The 16,692-nt window shown below is 37.2% G+C and overlaps 2 protein-coding genes across 3 annotated transcripts; both read right to left on the reverse strand.

Annotated features, from left to right (window-relative positions):
• Positions 1 to 1,510: 1,510 nt before the first annotated feature.
• On the reverse strand, positions 1,511 to 9,684 carry LOC122333521 (pancreatic secretory granule membrane major glycoprotein GP2-like). 2 transcript variants are annotated; one of them, XM_043231187.1, is made up of 16 exons: positions 9,493 to 9,684; positions 8,651 to 8,813; positions 6,770 to 6,818; positions 6,190 to 6,594; positions 5,535 to 5,924; positions 5,365 to 5,436; positions 4,793 to 5,182; positions 4,321 to 4,704; positions 4,208 to 4,240; positions 3,871 to 3,975; positions 3,582 to 3,766; positions 3,212 to 3,369; positions 2,891 to 3,136; positions 2,484 to 2,646; positions 2,139 to 2,241; positions 1,511 to 2,055 (listed from the first exon to the last, which is right to left on the reverse strand). In XM_043231187.1, exons 3-16 carry the CDS (start codon positions 6,810 to 6,812, stop codon positions 2,048 to 2,050), a joined length of 2,685 nt encoding a protein of 894 aa, XP_043087122.1. In that variant the 5' UTR covers positions 6,813 to 6,818; positions 8,651 to 8,813; positions 9,493 to 9,684; the 3' UTR covers positions 1,511 to 2,047. The 2 variants fall into 2 exon arrangements, with proteins under 2 accessions (XP_043087122.1, XP_043087121.1); XM_043231186.1 differs by having other exon boundaries at positions 8,432 to 8,813.
• An 889-nt stretch (positions 9,685 to 10,573) lies between these two features.
• LOC122333475 lies at positions 10,574 to 16,547 on the reverse strand. The gene is made up of 16 exons (XM_043231109.1): positions 16,347 to 16,547; positions 16,124 to 16,186; positions 16,005 to 16,031; positions 15,445 to 15,855; positions 14,775 to 15,164; positions 14,343 to 14,414; positions 13,805 to 14,197; positions 13,270 to 13,683; positions 13,148 to 13,180; positions 12,770 to 12,874; positions 12,478 to 12,662; positions 11,914 to 12,071; positions 11,593 to 11,838; positions 11,189 to 11,351; positions 10,849 to 10,951; positions 10,574 to 10,753 (listed from the first exon to the last, which is right to left on the reverse strand). The coding sequence occupies exons 2-16, from the start codon at positions 16,170 to 16,172 to the stop codon at positions 10,650 to 10,652; spliced, it is 2,853 nt and encodes a 950-aa protein (XP_043087044.1). The 5' UTR covers positions 16,173 to 16,186; positions 16,347 to 16,547; the 3' UTR covers positions 10,574 to 10,649.
• Positions 16,548 to 16,692: the final 145 nt, after the last annotated feature.

A 16,692-nucleotide genomic window follows, 5' to 3' on the forward strand; every position in this document is an offset into this window, starting at 1 on the left:
CCTAATCCAATACATACACTTAACAACTACCTTACTAACTATTAATAGGCAGCAAATAATAATTTATTGAAGAAAAGGTGATATTAACTGTTATTCTGAAGTGTAACCCAACTGAAACCTAAACCAAAAAGTAAATCGTAATGTCTTTAAATCAGCTGGGAAACATCATGCTGGTTAGCAGGTTAACATTACGCAGTATTCAATATGAATGTACAGAAAATGAAGGAAGAAACAGCTAAAATAACATTAATGGAACTTGATTTTACAAAGGCGGCATAGACTGAAATAAGTTTAAGCAGGTAACTGCAGGTACTTCCTCGAAGCAAGAATGTGTCACACACACGAAAAATACATTTTTAAAAATGTTGCGCAGGGCCATGTCCCGAGGGATGATCGTCTAGTTGAAGAAAGAAAGCAGCTCTGTTCTTGGAGAAAGGTTTAATGAAAGCACAGAGTAACACTCTTTACACACTTTTTGAATCTTACCTGTCACTTTTTAGTGTTTTGGGAAACACTTTACCAATAAGCCTCATCATTCTTCAATACGTATACAAACAACATTATACATTCATGAATTAAGGTTGAGTCCATTAACAGTCAAAAATCTCATACTGTAACAAAAAGTTAAGATGCACGTTAGATATCAATTAAATGACAGCAACACATTTACTGAGAAGAACCGAATGTGATTTCTCAAACTGTCGCAGCTGTCAATCAACTAATATGAATATTTCCAGTTAAATGATATTCACAAAGAGCTACATACTGCATTAACACTGGTTTTATTTCATTCTCCATCATCGTGCAGGTATATAATTATACATATTTCAATTAAAATGTCACACACACACATATATATGTGTGTATGTGTGCGTGGGTTTTTGTGAGATATGTGTAAAATGCACAGATTTCACAAAAATGTGTATAATGACACAGGTATTACAAGGGGAATGTGACTCATGATTGAGTTTTTCTGGGCTGTAATTTCCTGTGAAGGGTATGGTTATTTGTAGGGTTGGCGTTGGACGATAACACATACAGTTTGTACAGTATACTAATCGTTGCACCTATGGAGAGTCCCCACAAAAAAATAAGTGTAAAAATAAGTTTCCCGTCATGGAAAACTGACTCTCACTGTTAACTTTACTTGATTGTGCAGATCTGTTATGTATTGCCTGCTCGACATGTTGACCTGAAATCGGATCATGTTCCTGTTAATGTGGATCAGCAAGATTCCCGGCCATCAATCAATCTAGCAATAAGGTACCGATGTGTCAGGTTTTCAAAAAGCTTGTGTAATGATTATAGACATCTGAATGTAAGGTATTTCCAGCTCTCAAATAAATAAGCAATATCACATGAGAAAACATGAGATATGGCCGTATATCGGCACGGCTGTGATTCGGTTGTAACTGTTGTATACAATATATAAATATAAATTTATACATGTAAATATTTTCTAAATATATACATGCACAGTATACACGTTTTCTGTAAACAAAAACTTTTATTTTGAATGCAGTTTAACATGATTAATCAGTCATATGACAGCAGTAATTTTCAGGTACTTTCCTGTGGCTTTGATGAGTTCAAAGAGAGTGGCATAATGCTCATGTGAACATAGCAAATGCTGAAAAATATAATTTCTTTATAATTTAGGTAATTTATGAAAACGCAACCCAATCTTATAAGAAAGAACTCAACATGCAACATTCTTTAAAGGCGTACAGTTTACTAGAGTTTTGCTTTTTTTCTGAAATGTCTACAGCTACACATGCATTTTTGATCATGATTTCTTTTTCCTTTTTGCACGTTTTCCTGTGTTGTGTCAGTTTAAAACATATTGCATACAGTTTGATCAGATGACAGACAAAAAATGTCATGTTATGTTATGAAACAAGCAACCAGTGTGGCATTATTCATTACAATTTGCATGTAAATTGTTGCACAGTTTTGGGATAAAATACTAATAGAGGGTCAGTACACTCATCAGAGAAACATGGAATCACATCAGAGACAAGAAGCACCCAGACATCTTCACTGGGACTCACTTATCTGTCAACAGAGAATATAATGCAACGTGAAGCATTCACAGCCTAATTTAAAAACTATTAAATGCAATTAAAATAATTGTTCACCTGTGTTTCCTTTAGACAACATCAGAGGACCCATGCATATGGAAGCACTGTCGTGGAAGTCCAGAGACCTGCGCTCTCTCTGCTGGTGTCCAGAGTTACAGTCCTGAAAGGGAAAAGCAAAAATCAACATCGCTGCTTTTTAACCACAGTTCACAGTGCAGTGGTTTGCAAAGGTTTTGACTATTTAGAATAGCTTGAGTAGCATCACATTTGCTCTGCTTTCATGTGTTGGTAACAATGCTAGTCTCCATCATTAACCATCATTTGATTATTTAATTATGCAGAGCGAAAGGGAAAAGCTGTGAGAGCTGTCGACTAATTAATAACAGCTGTTTCTACTTCCACCTTTGAGCAGCTATTGCTCGACAGAAGACACAGGTGAACAGCGCAGTGCAGGTAAAGTTTGGTGGAGTTTGCAGTGAAGATGAACATCCTGAAGGAGAAACGACTGGATGTCGAGACGCCGTTCTGCAGCAGCTCCACTGTGTCGTCGTTTGGATTCGGACACCTGAGAATAGAGATCATGACAATCAGCAAATCACATTCTCTTACTTGAGAGAAATCAAATCACAACTGGCTTCCTGTAAATCATCACACATTTGCTTTATTTCTACAATAAATTGAATTCTTTGCGTTAGTACTGCAATAGATGACCTATGTCAGATCATCTTAATAATCCATGTCTCTTTTATTTAATCAGTCGTGCAGATCAAAATGTTACAGTGATTTAAGAAAAATCAACATTGCTTTACTCTCTAACGATGAGATCCCAGCGGAGACTGTAATCAGGATCATTCACAGGTGTAGCCCAACACGTGTCCATCACCAGAGCAAACTGACGGCTGTCCACCCCCTCAACACGAACTTCCACATTCATCTTCTGGTCCAGCTCTGCATTCACTCTACCAGTGAAGGGCCGGGTAAACTCATCATCCTCATATGGAGTCATCCGAACCTGATATCTCCCTTCACCAGCGGGGAGAGTCTTGCGCACAACGCTGTTAAAATATTCAAGATTTATCATTGTCATACTGCATATTTGTATACTGCTAAGCTGCTAAGAAGGTTCCCACCTCTCCAGTGGGTTGATTTCCACATTCATGGAAAGTGATTGTGTTTGAGGATAAACACAGCTGAAAGGAAGCTTGAGGATTTTCTGTCTGCTGATGAGACCTTCTGACCTCGGTGACCCCAGAATATAGTTACTATAGATGAAGTGGGTGCCGTTGGCCTGTGAACAACAGAAATGTCAATCATTTTATTTTACTCATTAAAAATTAAATGTTCAAATATTTTCAGCATAGCTACAAAGTCAGTGGCAATGTATAACAGTATGTACTCAAAAGTTAAAAGCTCTTTTGTTGATAGAGATTTTTTCATGAACATTCAGTATAAAGGTTGGGATGATATGCATTATGTTAGCATATATGTGATAATTCATACCACAAGATTTGTGCCACAGATATGTTCATCGTTATCAAAATGGAATTCCACTCTGCCGTTCCGGACCGTTCCTCTGCAGCTGGGATCATTGAGGTGTAAGACGTCAGCCGGAAAACCAGCCTCAAAGAGCTGACAGCGAGACACAGACATGGAGCCAGAGCTGCTTTCACAGCTTTCTGAGAAATCTGAGAATTAAAAACATCCAAAAGGTTCTTTATAATGATAATAATAATTACTAAATAAACTGCCGAAAAAGACACTATATTTTTGTTGTTGTAGAATGACTGACCTAAATAATCCGATCTGGTTTGGTTCTTGTTACACAAACAGCCATAGACACCATTTTTCTCTCCACACCATTCATCCTCAGAGCAGTTGAGTTGAGCACAGGGGTCTGAAGAAGAAAACCAAAGAATTAATGAAAGGGCATAAACTAATATCAGTAAACATGAGTCACAGAACAATGTCAGTTCATATGTACATATAAATTAAAAACAAATGTCTAATGCAATTTCTACTTATTTTTATTACATTAAGTGAAAAGTAATTAATTTCATACACCCTAATGCAAAAGTGTCATTAACCGGGGTAACATACACATCATACATTCAATACTTGTACTTTACCAGTGGTTGAAGTCTCATGCAGGCTTCCAACATCTGATATGAGAAAGATTTTGGTTAATGTCACTCGCTTTTAAAAATAGAGCAATGTAAATTAAAAATGTGTTTAGATCTACCTGCACAGTACGCTGAACAAAATGGTGGCCTGACAAACTCATAAACATAGAAATCTCCAGGACAGGCTTTGATTCTTATCAGATGGGACGTGTAAATACAGCAGACATTCGATAAAGAAACACAGACCTGACGGGTGACCACTCCATCTTTCAATTGTGGATGAGATCCGTTGAGTGACAGTGGTGTAGAAGTGCCACACATGCCATATCTAACACACGATTCTGACATCTTGACACTTTGACCGTTGTAGAACATCCTGTACCAGCCTTTCCACTCCACATTATCATCACACATGCTAATGTCGGAATGATTTGTGGCTCTCCAAGGCTCATCAAGACTGGTGTAGTTGTAGCAGGGATTAGTACTTAGGCTGGATAAATGCACTATCATGAAAAACAGAGTATTACTTTATATGGATTAAAGGTAATATATATAAAAAATAGTATTGAAAACAAAGTCAAATGAAAATACCTGCACAATATGCAGGAGCTGGGATTGAAACAGTTGGTCGGGTGAATTTGTACACATAATAATCTCCAGGACAGGCTTTTACTTGGATTGGTTCAGATCTGTAGTAACTGCACTGAAAATAGTGAGAGCCGTAAATTTCACGGGTAACAACTCCATCTTCTAGACGAGGATGAGAGCCACCGAGAGACAGAGAACTAAATCCTCCACATGATGTGAAAGATGCACACATCTCAGGCATCTGAGCACTCGATCCATCAATGAAGAGTCGATACCAGCCGTCCCATTCAACACGAGTGTCATCGTGATAATAATATGATTCATATATATACCTAACAAGTGTGTTTCTCCAGTGGTTGTTGAGTATGTTGTAGTTATTGCATGGGTCATAATCTGTGTTGAGATCAAAACAAACCAGATAACCAACCTAATAAGAAATTTTTTGACTGGTCAAACAATCATCAGCATTCCTGCATAAAATATGCTATTTTAAACTCAAAATGTTTCAGCGACAATGATTGTGATTACCTTTAATATATTCACTATTAAAACTTACTATTACTATTAAAACTTACTCAGTGTGATGCTGGATCCAGTGATATTGTGTGGACTTGCAGAGGAAATCACACGTGAAATGGTTTTGACATCTTGTACGTATAAACAAAAGAGGAAAGGAAATTAAATTACGAATGAAATCATTTCAGGTTTTCAGAGATTTTGTTAAAAGAGGGAAAACGTACTGTACCTGTGCAGTATCCTGAACACCAGACCTGTGGATTCACAAGTTCATAGACATAGTAATTTCCTGGACATGCTTTCACTCTGATGGGCATTGTCTTATCAGAACAGCATTCACCCCAATAGGTCCCTGAACAGACTTCTCTGATCACCACTCCATCCTCAATCTCAGGATGAGGACCATTGAGCCACAGAGTATTGTATGTGCTACAGCTGTATGAATTAACACAGGTCTCTGACATCTGGATGTTCATTCCATAGTAGAAAAACCGGTACCAGCCGCTCCAGGAAAAAGAGTTATCACAAATGTAGTCTCCACTTTCATTGTTGGCTCTCCAGGGACGATCCAGAGACTCATAGTTGTAGCAGGGATCACTGCTGTTGTTGCTGAAAGACACTGTCAAGGGCAAAAAGACAGGTATCCTATTTCAGTAAAAGGCATTTACTGTAGATATCAAATAAATAATAGTGGAGTGGCGTGTTGCATATCATGTATAATATCATTAAAATTACATTTATTTACCAAAGTCACATTTTTAAACCATATCTCCAATCTAAGTAAAGTGTTAAATAAAATTAATGTATGTTGTTAAATTAAGTGGACCATTTGTAAGCATTACTAACTATAAGCATGCCATTTTAGCAAACAGATAGAACTGCACCTGCACAGTATGTTGGTGCAGGCGTCAACACATCTGGCTTGACAAGTTTATAGACGTAATAGTCTCCTGGACAGGCTTTGACTTGGATGGATGTAGATCTGTAGACGCCACACTGGTTAGACGATGGAAAACTTCCCAAAACTTCAAGAGTCACCGCTCCATCCTGAAGTGTTGGATGAGAACCGTTGAGAAAGAGTGTAGTTTTGCCTCCACACGGTACAGTCACACACCACTCAGACATCTGGGCACTTTGTCCATTCAGATAAAGACGATACCAGCCACTCCATTCAACAAGAGTGTCGTCGTGGTCATAATACTCTCCGTACCGGTTTTGCCGTATGTCTCTCCAATATTCATCAAGAGTGGTATAATTATAGCATGGATTGGAGCTGGAATTTGTAGGTTCTGTGAGAACAAAGACAATCACAAGAGATTTTTAAAAAGATTGAAAATGAATAGACAACCATCAAGCACCAACATTTTCATTATTAAGTGGAAAACAATGGATTGAACAGGAATAAAGCAAAAGATTAGAAATCATGATAAATTCCATTGTAAACTGAAGAATTTGGTCACTCACCGTAAATCAGCAGCAGCAGCGACACACAGACTAGAAACTTCATTTTGACCTGTCAAAAAAATAGTTAAAAAGATTACATACCAACGCAAGCAAAAGTCGTAACATCATAATTTTGAATTCACCTGCATTAGAACAATATGTTTCTTCTCCCGGAAATATTTAGCAGTTGTGCACATTTCAATGCATCAAAGAAGACTAAAAGAGCAATTCAAGCCCTGTGTGGAGAAATGAACAGAAATATCTGAGGTAGAATGCTACTGCGGATCAAACTCTGAGATTCTGTCTTCAGCAGCTGAAAGTAGTGATGATGAACTGAACGATCTCATCAGTGCCTTTATTAATAACGGTGGGAGGATCATTACTGGAAAGAGGAGTAATCTCCAAACAACAATACCTTTAAGAAACGTTTTTTTTATTTTGTAAGATATTGTATCAATGCTTGTTATTTAATACCTTGTGTACCGTCTGCTCTGATATTACACTGAAAACAATAGTTAATGCATACGTTGACCTAAAATCAGATCATGTTCCTGTTATCGGGGAGGATCGGTGATATTCCCAGCAACACTTTATAAACATAATACAACCATGAAATGCCCATGAGAAGGGTGCAACAATACGGACATTTTCAAAATGTATTTATCAACAAAAAACCACACACAAAATGAAGGGCAAAGAATTCAGAGCGAAACTACCAAGATAGACTGGGAAACTTTGTGAAATGTTGATGCCAACAGGCAAGCAGGTGAGATCTAAAATATCCAGGTAGAGATTTGTCACCCGTTCTCACCCAAGCAACGTACTTCTAAAAAACGTGTCCGGCAAAATTTCTCAAATTTTCCAGCACTGAGAACTGAGAGTCTCTAGAAGAAAAAGTGCCTGGTTCTCAGAAACAATCTGCCTAATGATTGTGCACATCTAAATATATAGGGCATCATTGATAGTTACATATTGCCTATGATTTTCTACAATCTTAAATCATTTTATTAAGATTGACGTGGTTTGGAATTGATAAAATGTGCTTAGAAAAAATATCAACATATACAAACTAATAACTGTATATGGCAAATTAATTGGTGTATCATGACAAACTCTTGTAGTAACTGCATATAACACTACACCATAATATAACAAGAACTTCATTTTAACCAACAGTAGTATAATCTACTTGCCTTGTCTGAAGTGGACTGTCGAAATAAAGTGTGACCAAATGTTTATTTGCGAGTAACGTTTTTTGCTATATATTTACACACTTGCGATTGCATCTTTTATGTTCATGTATAAAACAGAGACAATGCCTAAAGTTTGCGAAATAAAAAAAAAGATTTCTCTACTATAGTATGAAAGTATACATACATATAGTATACAACTCACCAAAATGTCTCATGCAATCACTCACTCTGTTTTAAACTTAATTTGTCTGATCAACCAGTAAATACTATACTGATTCTGTTTAAATATGCATGACGTTTTGTAAAACAAACTGAATAACATTAAGCATTTTAAGAGGGGTCATCAGATGCAAAATGTGTGTTTGGGGTGTGTGTACACATCAAGCAATATAATACCAATGACACCTTATAATAATACTACTAATATACTAACATGCTAATAATACTAACTGTAAATATCTACTTTACAAAACATCTTTCGTAAACAGACCTGCCCAATATGAAGGCATGTAGATCGACACATCTGGCTTGACAAGTTTATAGACGTAATAATCTCCTGGGCAGGCTGAACGTAGATGTGTAGTTGTCACACCGGGTTAGACCATATATAACCTTTCCCAACTTGACGGGTCACCACTCCATCCTCAAACGATGAGAGCCGCTGAGATACAGTCCTGTTCCACCACCACATCCCATATAACTCACGCACCGTTCAGATACAGACGATACCAGCCACTCCATTCAACAAGAGAGTTCTCCATTTGTCCTCGAGAGCGGTATAACTGTAGCATGGACCAGAGCTGGAGTTTGTAGGGTGAAGACAATCACAAACAAATGATCTTTTTCTCTTGTTAAGTATAAATGGCAACGATCTAAGAGAAACCAACAGAACATAATAAGAAGAAAAATAGTTGGTTGTTTTAGGTGGTTCAGGCAAACAGCTCTATGCATTTAACTTATCTTTTCAAAATGGCATTACACAGTAATTATAATGTTGCCTAAAAGCTAAATGTAAAACAAGGGAGTAGCGCAAACTACTGAGATGTATTAAAAAGTCAACTATATAAACTAAAGAATGATGTCTGTGTGTGGAATAATGACTGCACCACTGATTATTTCACCTGTTAGACAAAATTCAAGCGTAACAATTACATTTTAGAGCACCTCGTTAGTATATAATTACTCTAATACGAGACATACATGACATGTACACCACTTACCATTAACCAGCAGCAGCAAAACACACAGAAATCATTGTGACAAACTGATCTGTAACATCTCTATCAAGAAGATATTAAATGAATTCACATGCGAAAGGCATAAAAGCATTAATAATTCATTTTTTTCCTATTGTTAGACATGTAGCCTGTTAGCAAATCATCTGCATGAATGCCAATATTTGCTTCTTAAAATACTAAAGTTTGTCGTGCGCACTTATGCATAACAAAACTTCCCTGAAACTATGCTAAAATGCAATATTCGTTGTTGTGTAAAGCATATGACTACAATTACATTTAGACTCCACTGTGACATGAAGAGAAATAACTTTACCTGAGGTTAAATACTGCTGCAGATCAAACCGAGGGAGATTCTCTCTCTAAACCCCATCAGTGCCTTTATTAATAACGGTGGGTGGATCATTACTGGAAACAGGAGTAATCTCTGACTAATACCTTGAAGAAGTGTTTTATTTCTTTTTATTTTGCGAGAGATTTTAATCGATGCTTGCTATTTAATCGTGCAGCTCTGTTGTGTACCGCCTGCTCTAATATTACAGTGAAAACAATAGTTCATCTTGAGCTAAAATCAGATCGTGTTCCCGTTAATCTGGATCAACAAGATTCCCAATGACAGCGTACAAGCGATAAAATCATGAAACGCCAGTGAGAAACTTTAAAAAAGTGAACACCAGACAATGAAATGCTCTGTTAATAACCGTCAGAGCAACTTCGTATGAGGAATGGTTTGACATGAACATATACTGACATTTCACACTTTCTCAAAAGAAAAAAGTCAATGCTTCTTAACATACTTTTCGAGGTACTTTAATAAGCTGTAGGAATATTCAAATATTGTCTGAGGAGTACTTGGACATGATCTTGTCAGAAATGTGGCACTAAATGAATTCTGACCCACCCAGTCTTTTCAGTATTAGTATGTCAATGTCACTGTAATTTTCACATTCATAAGCCAAACTAAAACTAGAAAAAAAATGTGTGTTGATATTCTCTGCATTTCCTCAGGAGACTAGTGACGACATTGTGGGTGTTTCTTAATGCATTATCATGTCCATATCACATGCTTTGAATCATTTTTAATTTTATTAGAGCAATCTATTCAGAAATTTCAGAATTTTTCAAATTAAATTATCTGATTAAACGTAGCAATTAACATTATTAATCCTAGTTGATCCAATTACACAAATCAGTTTGATAACATCAATTAAAAAGATTAAAAATCTTTGGTATTGCAGCATAATTTCTAAAGTAAAAAAATAACATTAATGTAGTACATAGCAATTCACATAAGTTCCCAGCTTTTTTTTTTTTTTTTTTTTTTTTTTTTTTTTTTTTGCGAAAGAAATGTTGCAACATATTCTATTAAATAATTAGAAACCCCACAACCACTGTGGCATCAGAACCACATTCATTCACATGGAACAGGACAATATGCATGGAAAACCCTGCACATTTTTTGTGGAAAAAATGCTAAGAGAGAGCAAGGACACTTATCAGGGGAATAAGCAACACCATCACAGAAGCACACTGACAAGAAGCCTCAGATGCCTTCACTTGCTCCGGGGCCCATTTATCTGTGAACAAAGAATATAATGGAATGAAATGTACCATAATGGCAGAATAAATGAACAGAAATGTATATTTACAAATGATAAAAAAAAACCTTCACCCATGTTTTCTTCAGACAACATCAGAGGACCCATGGATATGGAAGCACTGTCGTGGAAGTCCATAGACCTGCGCTCTCTCTGCTGGTGTCCAGAGTTACAGTCCTGAAAAAGTGCACAAAGTGTCCAGCCGAGGGCGGATTTTATCAACCTTACATACTGAAGCTCTTCTTTCAAGTTCTAACAATAAACTCAAAGCTATATATAATATAATTTACGTTTGAAAACCAAATCTAAATAAGCAAACACATAAATCCATCTTGTAACCACGTATTTGCTTCTTACCGGTTTTGCTTCATAACTCTGCAATATACAGTTACCATGAAGGGTTTGTGAACTCACCTTTGAGCAGTTATTGCTCGAAAGAAGACACAGGTGAACAGCGCAGTGCAGGTAAAGTTTGGTGGAGTTTGCAGTGAAGATGAACATCCTGAAGGAGAAACGACTGGATGTCGAGACGCCGTTCTGCAGCAGCTCCACTGTGTCGTCGTTTGGATTCGGACACCTGAGAATAGAGATCATGACAATCAACAAATCAAATTCTCTTACTTAAGAGAAATCAAATCACAACTTTCTTCCTGTAAATCATCACACATTTGCTTTATTTCAACAATAAATTGAATTCTTTGCGTTAGTACTGCAATAGATGACCTATGTCAGATCTTAATAATCCATGTCTCTTTTATTTAATCAGTCGTGCAGATCAAAATGTTACAGTGATTTAAGAAAAATCAACATTGCTTTACTCTCTAACGATGAGATCCCAGCGGAGACTGTAATCAGGATCATTCACAGGTGTAGCCCAACACGTGTCCATCACCAGAGCAAACTGACGGCTGTCCACCCCCTCAACACGAACTTCCACATTCATCTTCTGGTCCAGCTCTGCATTCACTCTACCAGTGAAGGGCCGGGTAAACTCATCATCCTCATATGGAGTCATCCGAACCTGATATCTCCCTTCACCAGCGGGGAGAGTCTTGCGCACAACGCTGTTAAAATATTCAAGATTTATCATTGTCATACTGCATATTTGTATACTGCTAAGCTGCTAAGAAGAGTCCCACCTCTCCAGTGGGTTGATTTCCACATTCATGGAAAGTGATTGTGTTTGAGGATAAACACAGCTGAAAGGAAGCTTGAGGATTTTCTGTCTGCTGATGAGACCTTCTGACCTCGGTGACCCCAGAATATAGTTACTATAGATGAAGTGGGTGCCGTTGGCCTGTGAAATAATATTCGAACATGTCAACCAGTGTTTTTTCCTCTTCAACAACAATCTACAGTGTTTCGCCTTTCCTAATAATATTCTTGTTAGCCATTTTTGCGGCTGAAGTTTATAGTTCGCTTGTCATCCCACGAAAGAGAGGGGCGGAGTCAGCAGAGCTCATTAGCATTTAAAGCAACATGGACTAGAATGGCTTTATGAAAACAATACCACTAAGAAATTTTATCCAAAATATATTATAAACATTTTTATTACGACCCTAAAGAATCATCAACTTGTGGAAAATGGACATCCGACGACCCCTTTAAAAAAGTTTTTCTTTACATGTAAGAGCAAGAGCAGCATCAGTAAATCAACATTACATCACATGTACATTTAAATGGCTTATACGTGTATATCCTACCGCAAGATTTGTACCGCAGACATGTTCATCGTTATCAAAATGAAATTCAACACTGCCATTCCGGACCGTTCCTCTGCAGCTGGGATCATTGAGGTGTAAGACGTCAGCCGAAAAACCAGCCTCAAAGAGCTGACAGCGAGACACAGACATGGAGCCAGAGCTGCTTTCACAGCTTTCTGAGAAATCTGAGAGAGAATAAAACATCAGAATAAAAAAAAAAAAAAAAAAAAAAAAAAACAGCAATTGCTTATTAAACCATAATGAAACTTTTTTTTGGTTAAATGAGTTTCACCAAAAGAATCCGGTCTGGTTTGGTTCTCGTTGCACAAACAGCCATAGACGCCATTTTTCTGTCCACACCATTCATTCTCGGTGCAACTGAGTTCAGCACAGGGGTCTGAAGAAGGGAACCACAAAATAAATTAAATTATACAACAGGGGTATAAACTAAAATGATATTGTTACAAATATGGCCATTCCAGTTAATCTATTCATTAATAATTGTAGTGTAAAGTGTGAAGAATAACATTTATGCATATGAATGGGATCAGACTGGGATCAAAAAGACTTTTTGAGAAAAAAGTGCAAATTTTGCACAGTCTACAGTTTTTCTACAGTAGTATACACCAGAGCTCTCTTAGCATATTTATGAAACAGCACGGTACTTTACCAGTGGATGGTGACTCATCAAGGCTTCTGGAATCTGATAAATAAGATTCTGTTAATGTCAGTCATTTCCAAAAAAAATCTAACAAAGGTATAAAAAAAGTGTATGTGGTTACATGTACCCACCCTCACAGTACGCTGAACAAAACATTGGCTTGACGAACTCATAAACATAGTAATTTCCAGGACAGGCTTTGACTCGTATAGGGTGGGATTTGTATTCACAGCAGTTCCCCCATGAGGAGAGACAGACCTGACGGGTGACCACTCCATCTTCTAGCTGTGGATGAGATCCGTTGAGTGACAGTGGTGTAGAAGTGCCACACATGCCATAACTAACACATGATTCTGGCATCTGGGTATTTTGACCGTTATAGAACATCCTGTACCAGCCTTTCCACTCCACACTATAATCACACGTACTATAGTAATAGTTATTATAGTAATAGTTATTATAGTAATAGTTGTCTTTGGATCTCCAAGGCTCGTCCAGACTGGTGTAGTTGTAGCAGGGATCAACACTTGGGGTGGAGAAAGGTACTATTATGGAAAAAGTACAAAACAAAAACTGTGTAAGGAAAAAAAGATACCAAGGAAATAATGATAGTAATATGCAAAACTCAATCTAAGCATGAAAAATTCAAAGAATGTAAAAAGGTACCTGCACAATATACAGGTAATGGGATGGAAAGAGTTGGTCTGGTGAATCTGTAGACATAATAATCTCCAGGACAGGCTTTGACTTGGATTGGTTCAGATGTGTAGCGACTGCACTGATCATAGCGAGAGCCAAAAACTTCACGAGTAACAACTCCATCTTCTAGACGAGGATGAGAGCCACCAAGATACAGAGAACTAAAACCTCCACATGACATGTAATAAAAACACCACTCGGGCATCTGAGCACTCGATGCATCAATGAAGAGTCGATACCAGCCGTCCCATTCAACACGAGTGTCATCATGATCAGAGATGAATCCATACATAGACCAGTAATTGAATGTGCTTCTCCAGTAGTTGTCTAATATGTTGTAGTTATTGCATGGATCATAATCTGTGTTATTCAGAGATGAGACCAAAACAATAAAAAAATTATAATTCAACAAGGAGCTTCAAAACGGAATTAATAAAAAAACACATTAACAACTTGAGACTTGACTTCTACTGCTAGTTAGCTAGATCTTACAAATGTAACTTACTCAATGTGATGCTGGATCCAGTGATTATATCTGGACTTCCAGTGGAAACTGGCCATGAAATGGTGCTGACATCTAAAAAGGGCAACATTCGAGACATTAGGTAAATCAAAATAATTGTAATTGTAAAATGTTTTTGTTTGAAACAGAAAGTGAAAAAAATGATTAAACCACTGTACTTAGAGAGGGTGACATAACAACCAAACTAACTCCAAAATATATATAAATTTGCTTAATTTTACATCCTGCAATATAACTGTAATTTTTTACATCATTATTAGGAATACTGTCTACTGTTGTTGTTTTTTTCTCATTTATTACTCATTTAATGTCTCCTTTATTACTTTGGTGGTGTAATTATAATTTCTATTTAAAATATGCCTAAAATGCTTCGGCAACACCGTAATACAAATGTCATGCCAATAAGCACTGTACCTGTGCAGTATCCTGAACACCAGACCCGTGGATTCACAAGTTCATAGACATAGTAGTTTCCTGGACATGCTTTCACTCTGATGGGGATTGTCTTATAAGAACAGCAGCCGCTCCAGTAATAATTACTACAGACTTCTCTGATCACCACTCCATCCTCAATCTCAGGATGAGGACCATTGAGCCAAAGAGTATTGTATGTGTTACAGCTGTATGAACTGATACAGGTCTCTGACATCTGGATGTTCATTCCATAGTAGAAAAACCGGTACCAGACGCTGCCGGAGAAATAGTTATCACAAATGTAGTCTCCACTTTCATTGTTGGCTCTCCAGGGACGATCCAGAGACTCATAGTTGTAGCAGGGATCACTGCTGATATTGCTGAAAGACACTGCCATGTGCAAGGAAGTGTTAGATTATGCAATTAAACACATTTTGAAGGAGATGAATAACATTACTCATTTTATTGCAGCAATTTTTCACCCAAATGCTTTGTCCTATCTCAGTTTAACTTTAGATTGTGTTTGCCAAGATGTTTGAAAACCTTTTTTCCACAGATTGCAGTTTGAGTCCAACACAACAACTTCTACAGCTCATGTAGTTAATGTAATATCAACTGAAAGCATGTGATGTACAAAAATGTATTTTATAAAAAGAGAATTGAACTGCACCTGCACAGTATGTAGGCCTGTAGGCTGATGTGATGGGTTTGACAAATTCATAGACGTAGTAATCTCCTGGACAGGCTTTGACTTGGATGGATGTAGATGTGTCAGCACCACACTGATTGGAATAACCCCACCACCATGAAGTAGTTCCTACAACTTCACGGGTCACAACTCCATCCTCAAGCGTTGGATGAGAACCACTTAGATACAGTGCAGTGTATCCACCACAGTTCATATTACTGATACACCACTCAGACATCTGGGCACTTTCTCCATTCAGATACAGACGATACCAGCCACTCCATTCAACAAGGCTGTCATCATATCCATAGTAGTAATTTTGCTGCATGTCTCTCCAATAGTCATCAAGAGTGGTATAGTTATAACATGGATCATAACTGGAAGTTGTAGGTACTGAAAGAAACAAATTACAATCACAAGCCAACATATACTCATTTACTAGCTCTTCTTCCCTATAAATAAACAGGATATTTTAAGTAAATGGCCATGGAAGAACTATACATCTCTCTGCCATATTATTTCTGTGGGAAACTAAGAAGTACCTGATGTTTGTCCACTGACTATTTCACCTGTTAACACAAAATTAAGCATGTGTTAATATCACAGAATTTAGTTAGCTGACATTTAAATATGTCTGATTTGATATTTACGGTACATTTACCATTAACCAGCAGGATCAGGAAAAAACACAGGGAGATTATAAACCTCATTGTGTCAAACTGGCCTGTAAAAACAAAACTTGATTCTGAATAATCAATTGCGGTTTTCTGCAATCAAAAGCTTTTTTGTATAATTTACGCTAAACTTTTCACTAAACTTAATTGCATCCATTCCACAAATGATCCGAAACACAATGGAGGTCAAATGAAGAGAAATAACTTTACCTGATGTGAAATGCTTCTGCGGAGCAAACTCTCTTCAGCAGCTGAATGCAGCGACGATGAACTGCAGCTCTCACAATCTCATCAGCGTCTTTAATAACTGTGGGTGGATCATTACTGGAAGCAAGTATAATCTCTTAACAATACCTTGAACTGCTTTTTCATTTCTTTTTAAAGTTGTGTGAGAGCGTAGCTATGGTTTGCTTGCCATTTAATCAGTGTCCTACATTGTGCAGTTCTGTTGTGTGCTGGTTGCTCTGATATTATAATGGAACAATAGTTAATGTATATGTTAACCTAAGATCACGATCACATTCCTGTGATATTTCCCAACAACATTCTCATAAAT

The sequence above is a fragment of the Puntigrus tetrazona genome, unplaced genomic scaffold (assembly GCF_018831695.1).
Source record: "Puntigrus tetrazona isolate hp1 unplaced genomic scaffold, ASM1883169v1 S000000283, whole genome shotgun sequence".
NCBI classification, from domain to species: domain Eukaryota; kingdom Metazoa; phylum Chordata; class Actinopteri; order Cypriniformes; family Cyprinidae; genus Puntigrus; species Puntigrus tetrazona.

Coding starts and splice junctions, on each gene's coding strand:
- LOC122333521 (XM_043231186.1), bottom strand. CDS start 8,464: ATGTGTCGATCTACATGCCTTCATATTGGGCAG. Junction 6,819..8,431: donor CATGCCTTCATATTGGGCAG/GTCTGTTTACGA, acceptor TTTTTTTGACAG/GTCAAAATGAAGTTTCTAGT. Junction 5,437..5,534: donor GTGTTCAGGATACTGCACAG/GTACAGTACGTT, acceptor TATACGTACAAG/ATGTCAAAACCATTTCACGT.
- LOC122333475 (XM_043231109.1), bottom strand. CDS start 16,172: ATGAGGTTTATAATCTCCCTGTGTTTTTTCCTGATCCTGCTGGTTAAT. Junction 14,198..14,342: donor TGGATCCAGCATCACATTGA/GTAAGTTACATT, acceptor TGAATAACACAG/ATTATGATCCATGCAATAAC. Junction 12,072..12,477: donor TCTGCGGTACAAATCTTGCG/GTAGGATATACA, acceptor ATTATTTCACAG/GCCAACGGCACCCACTTCAT.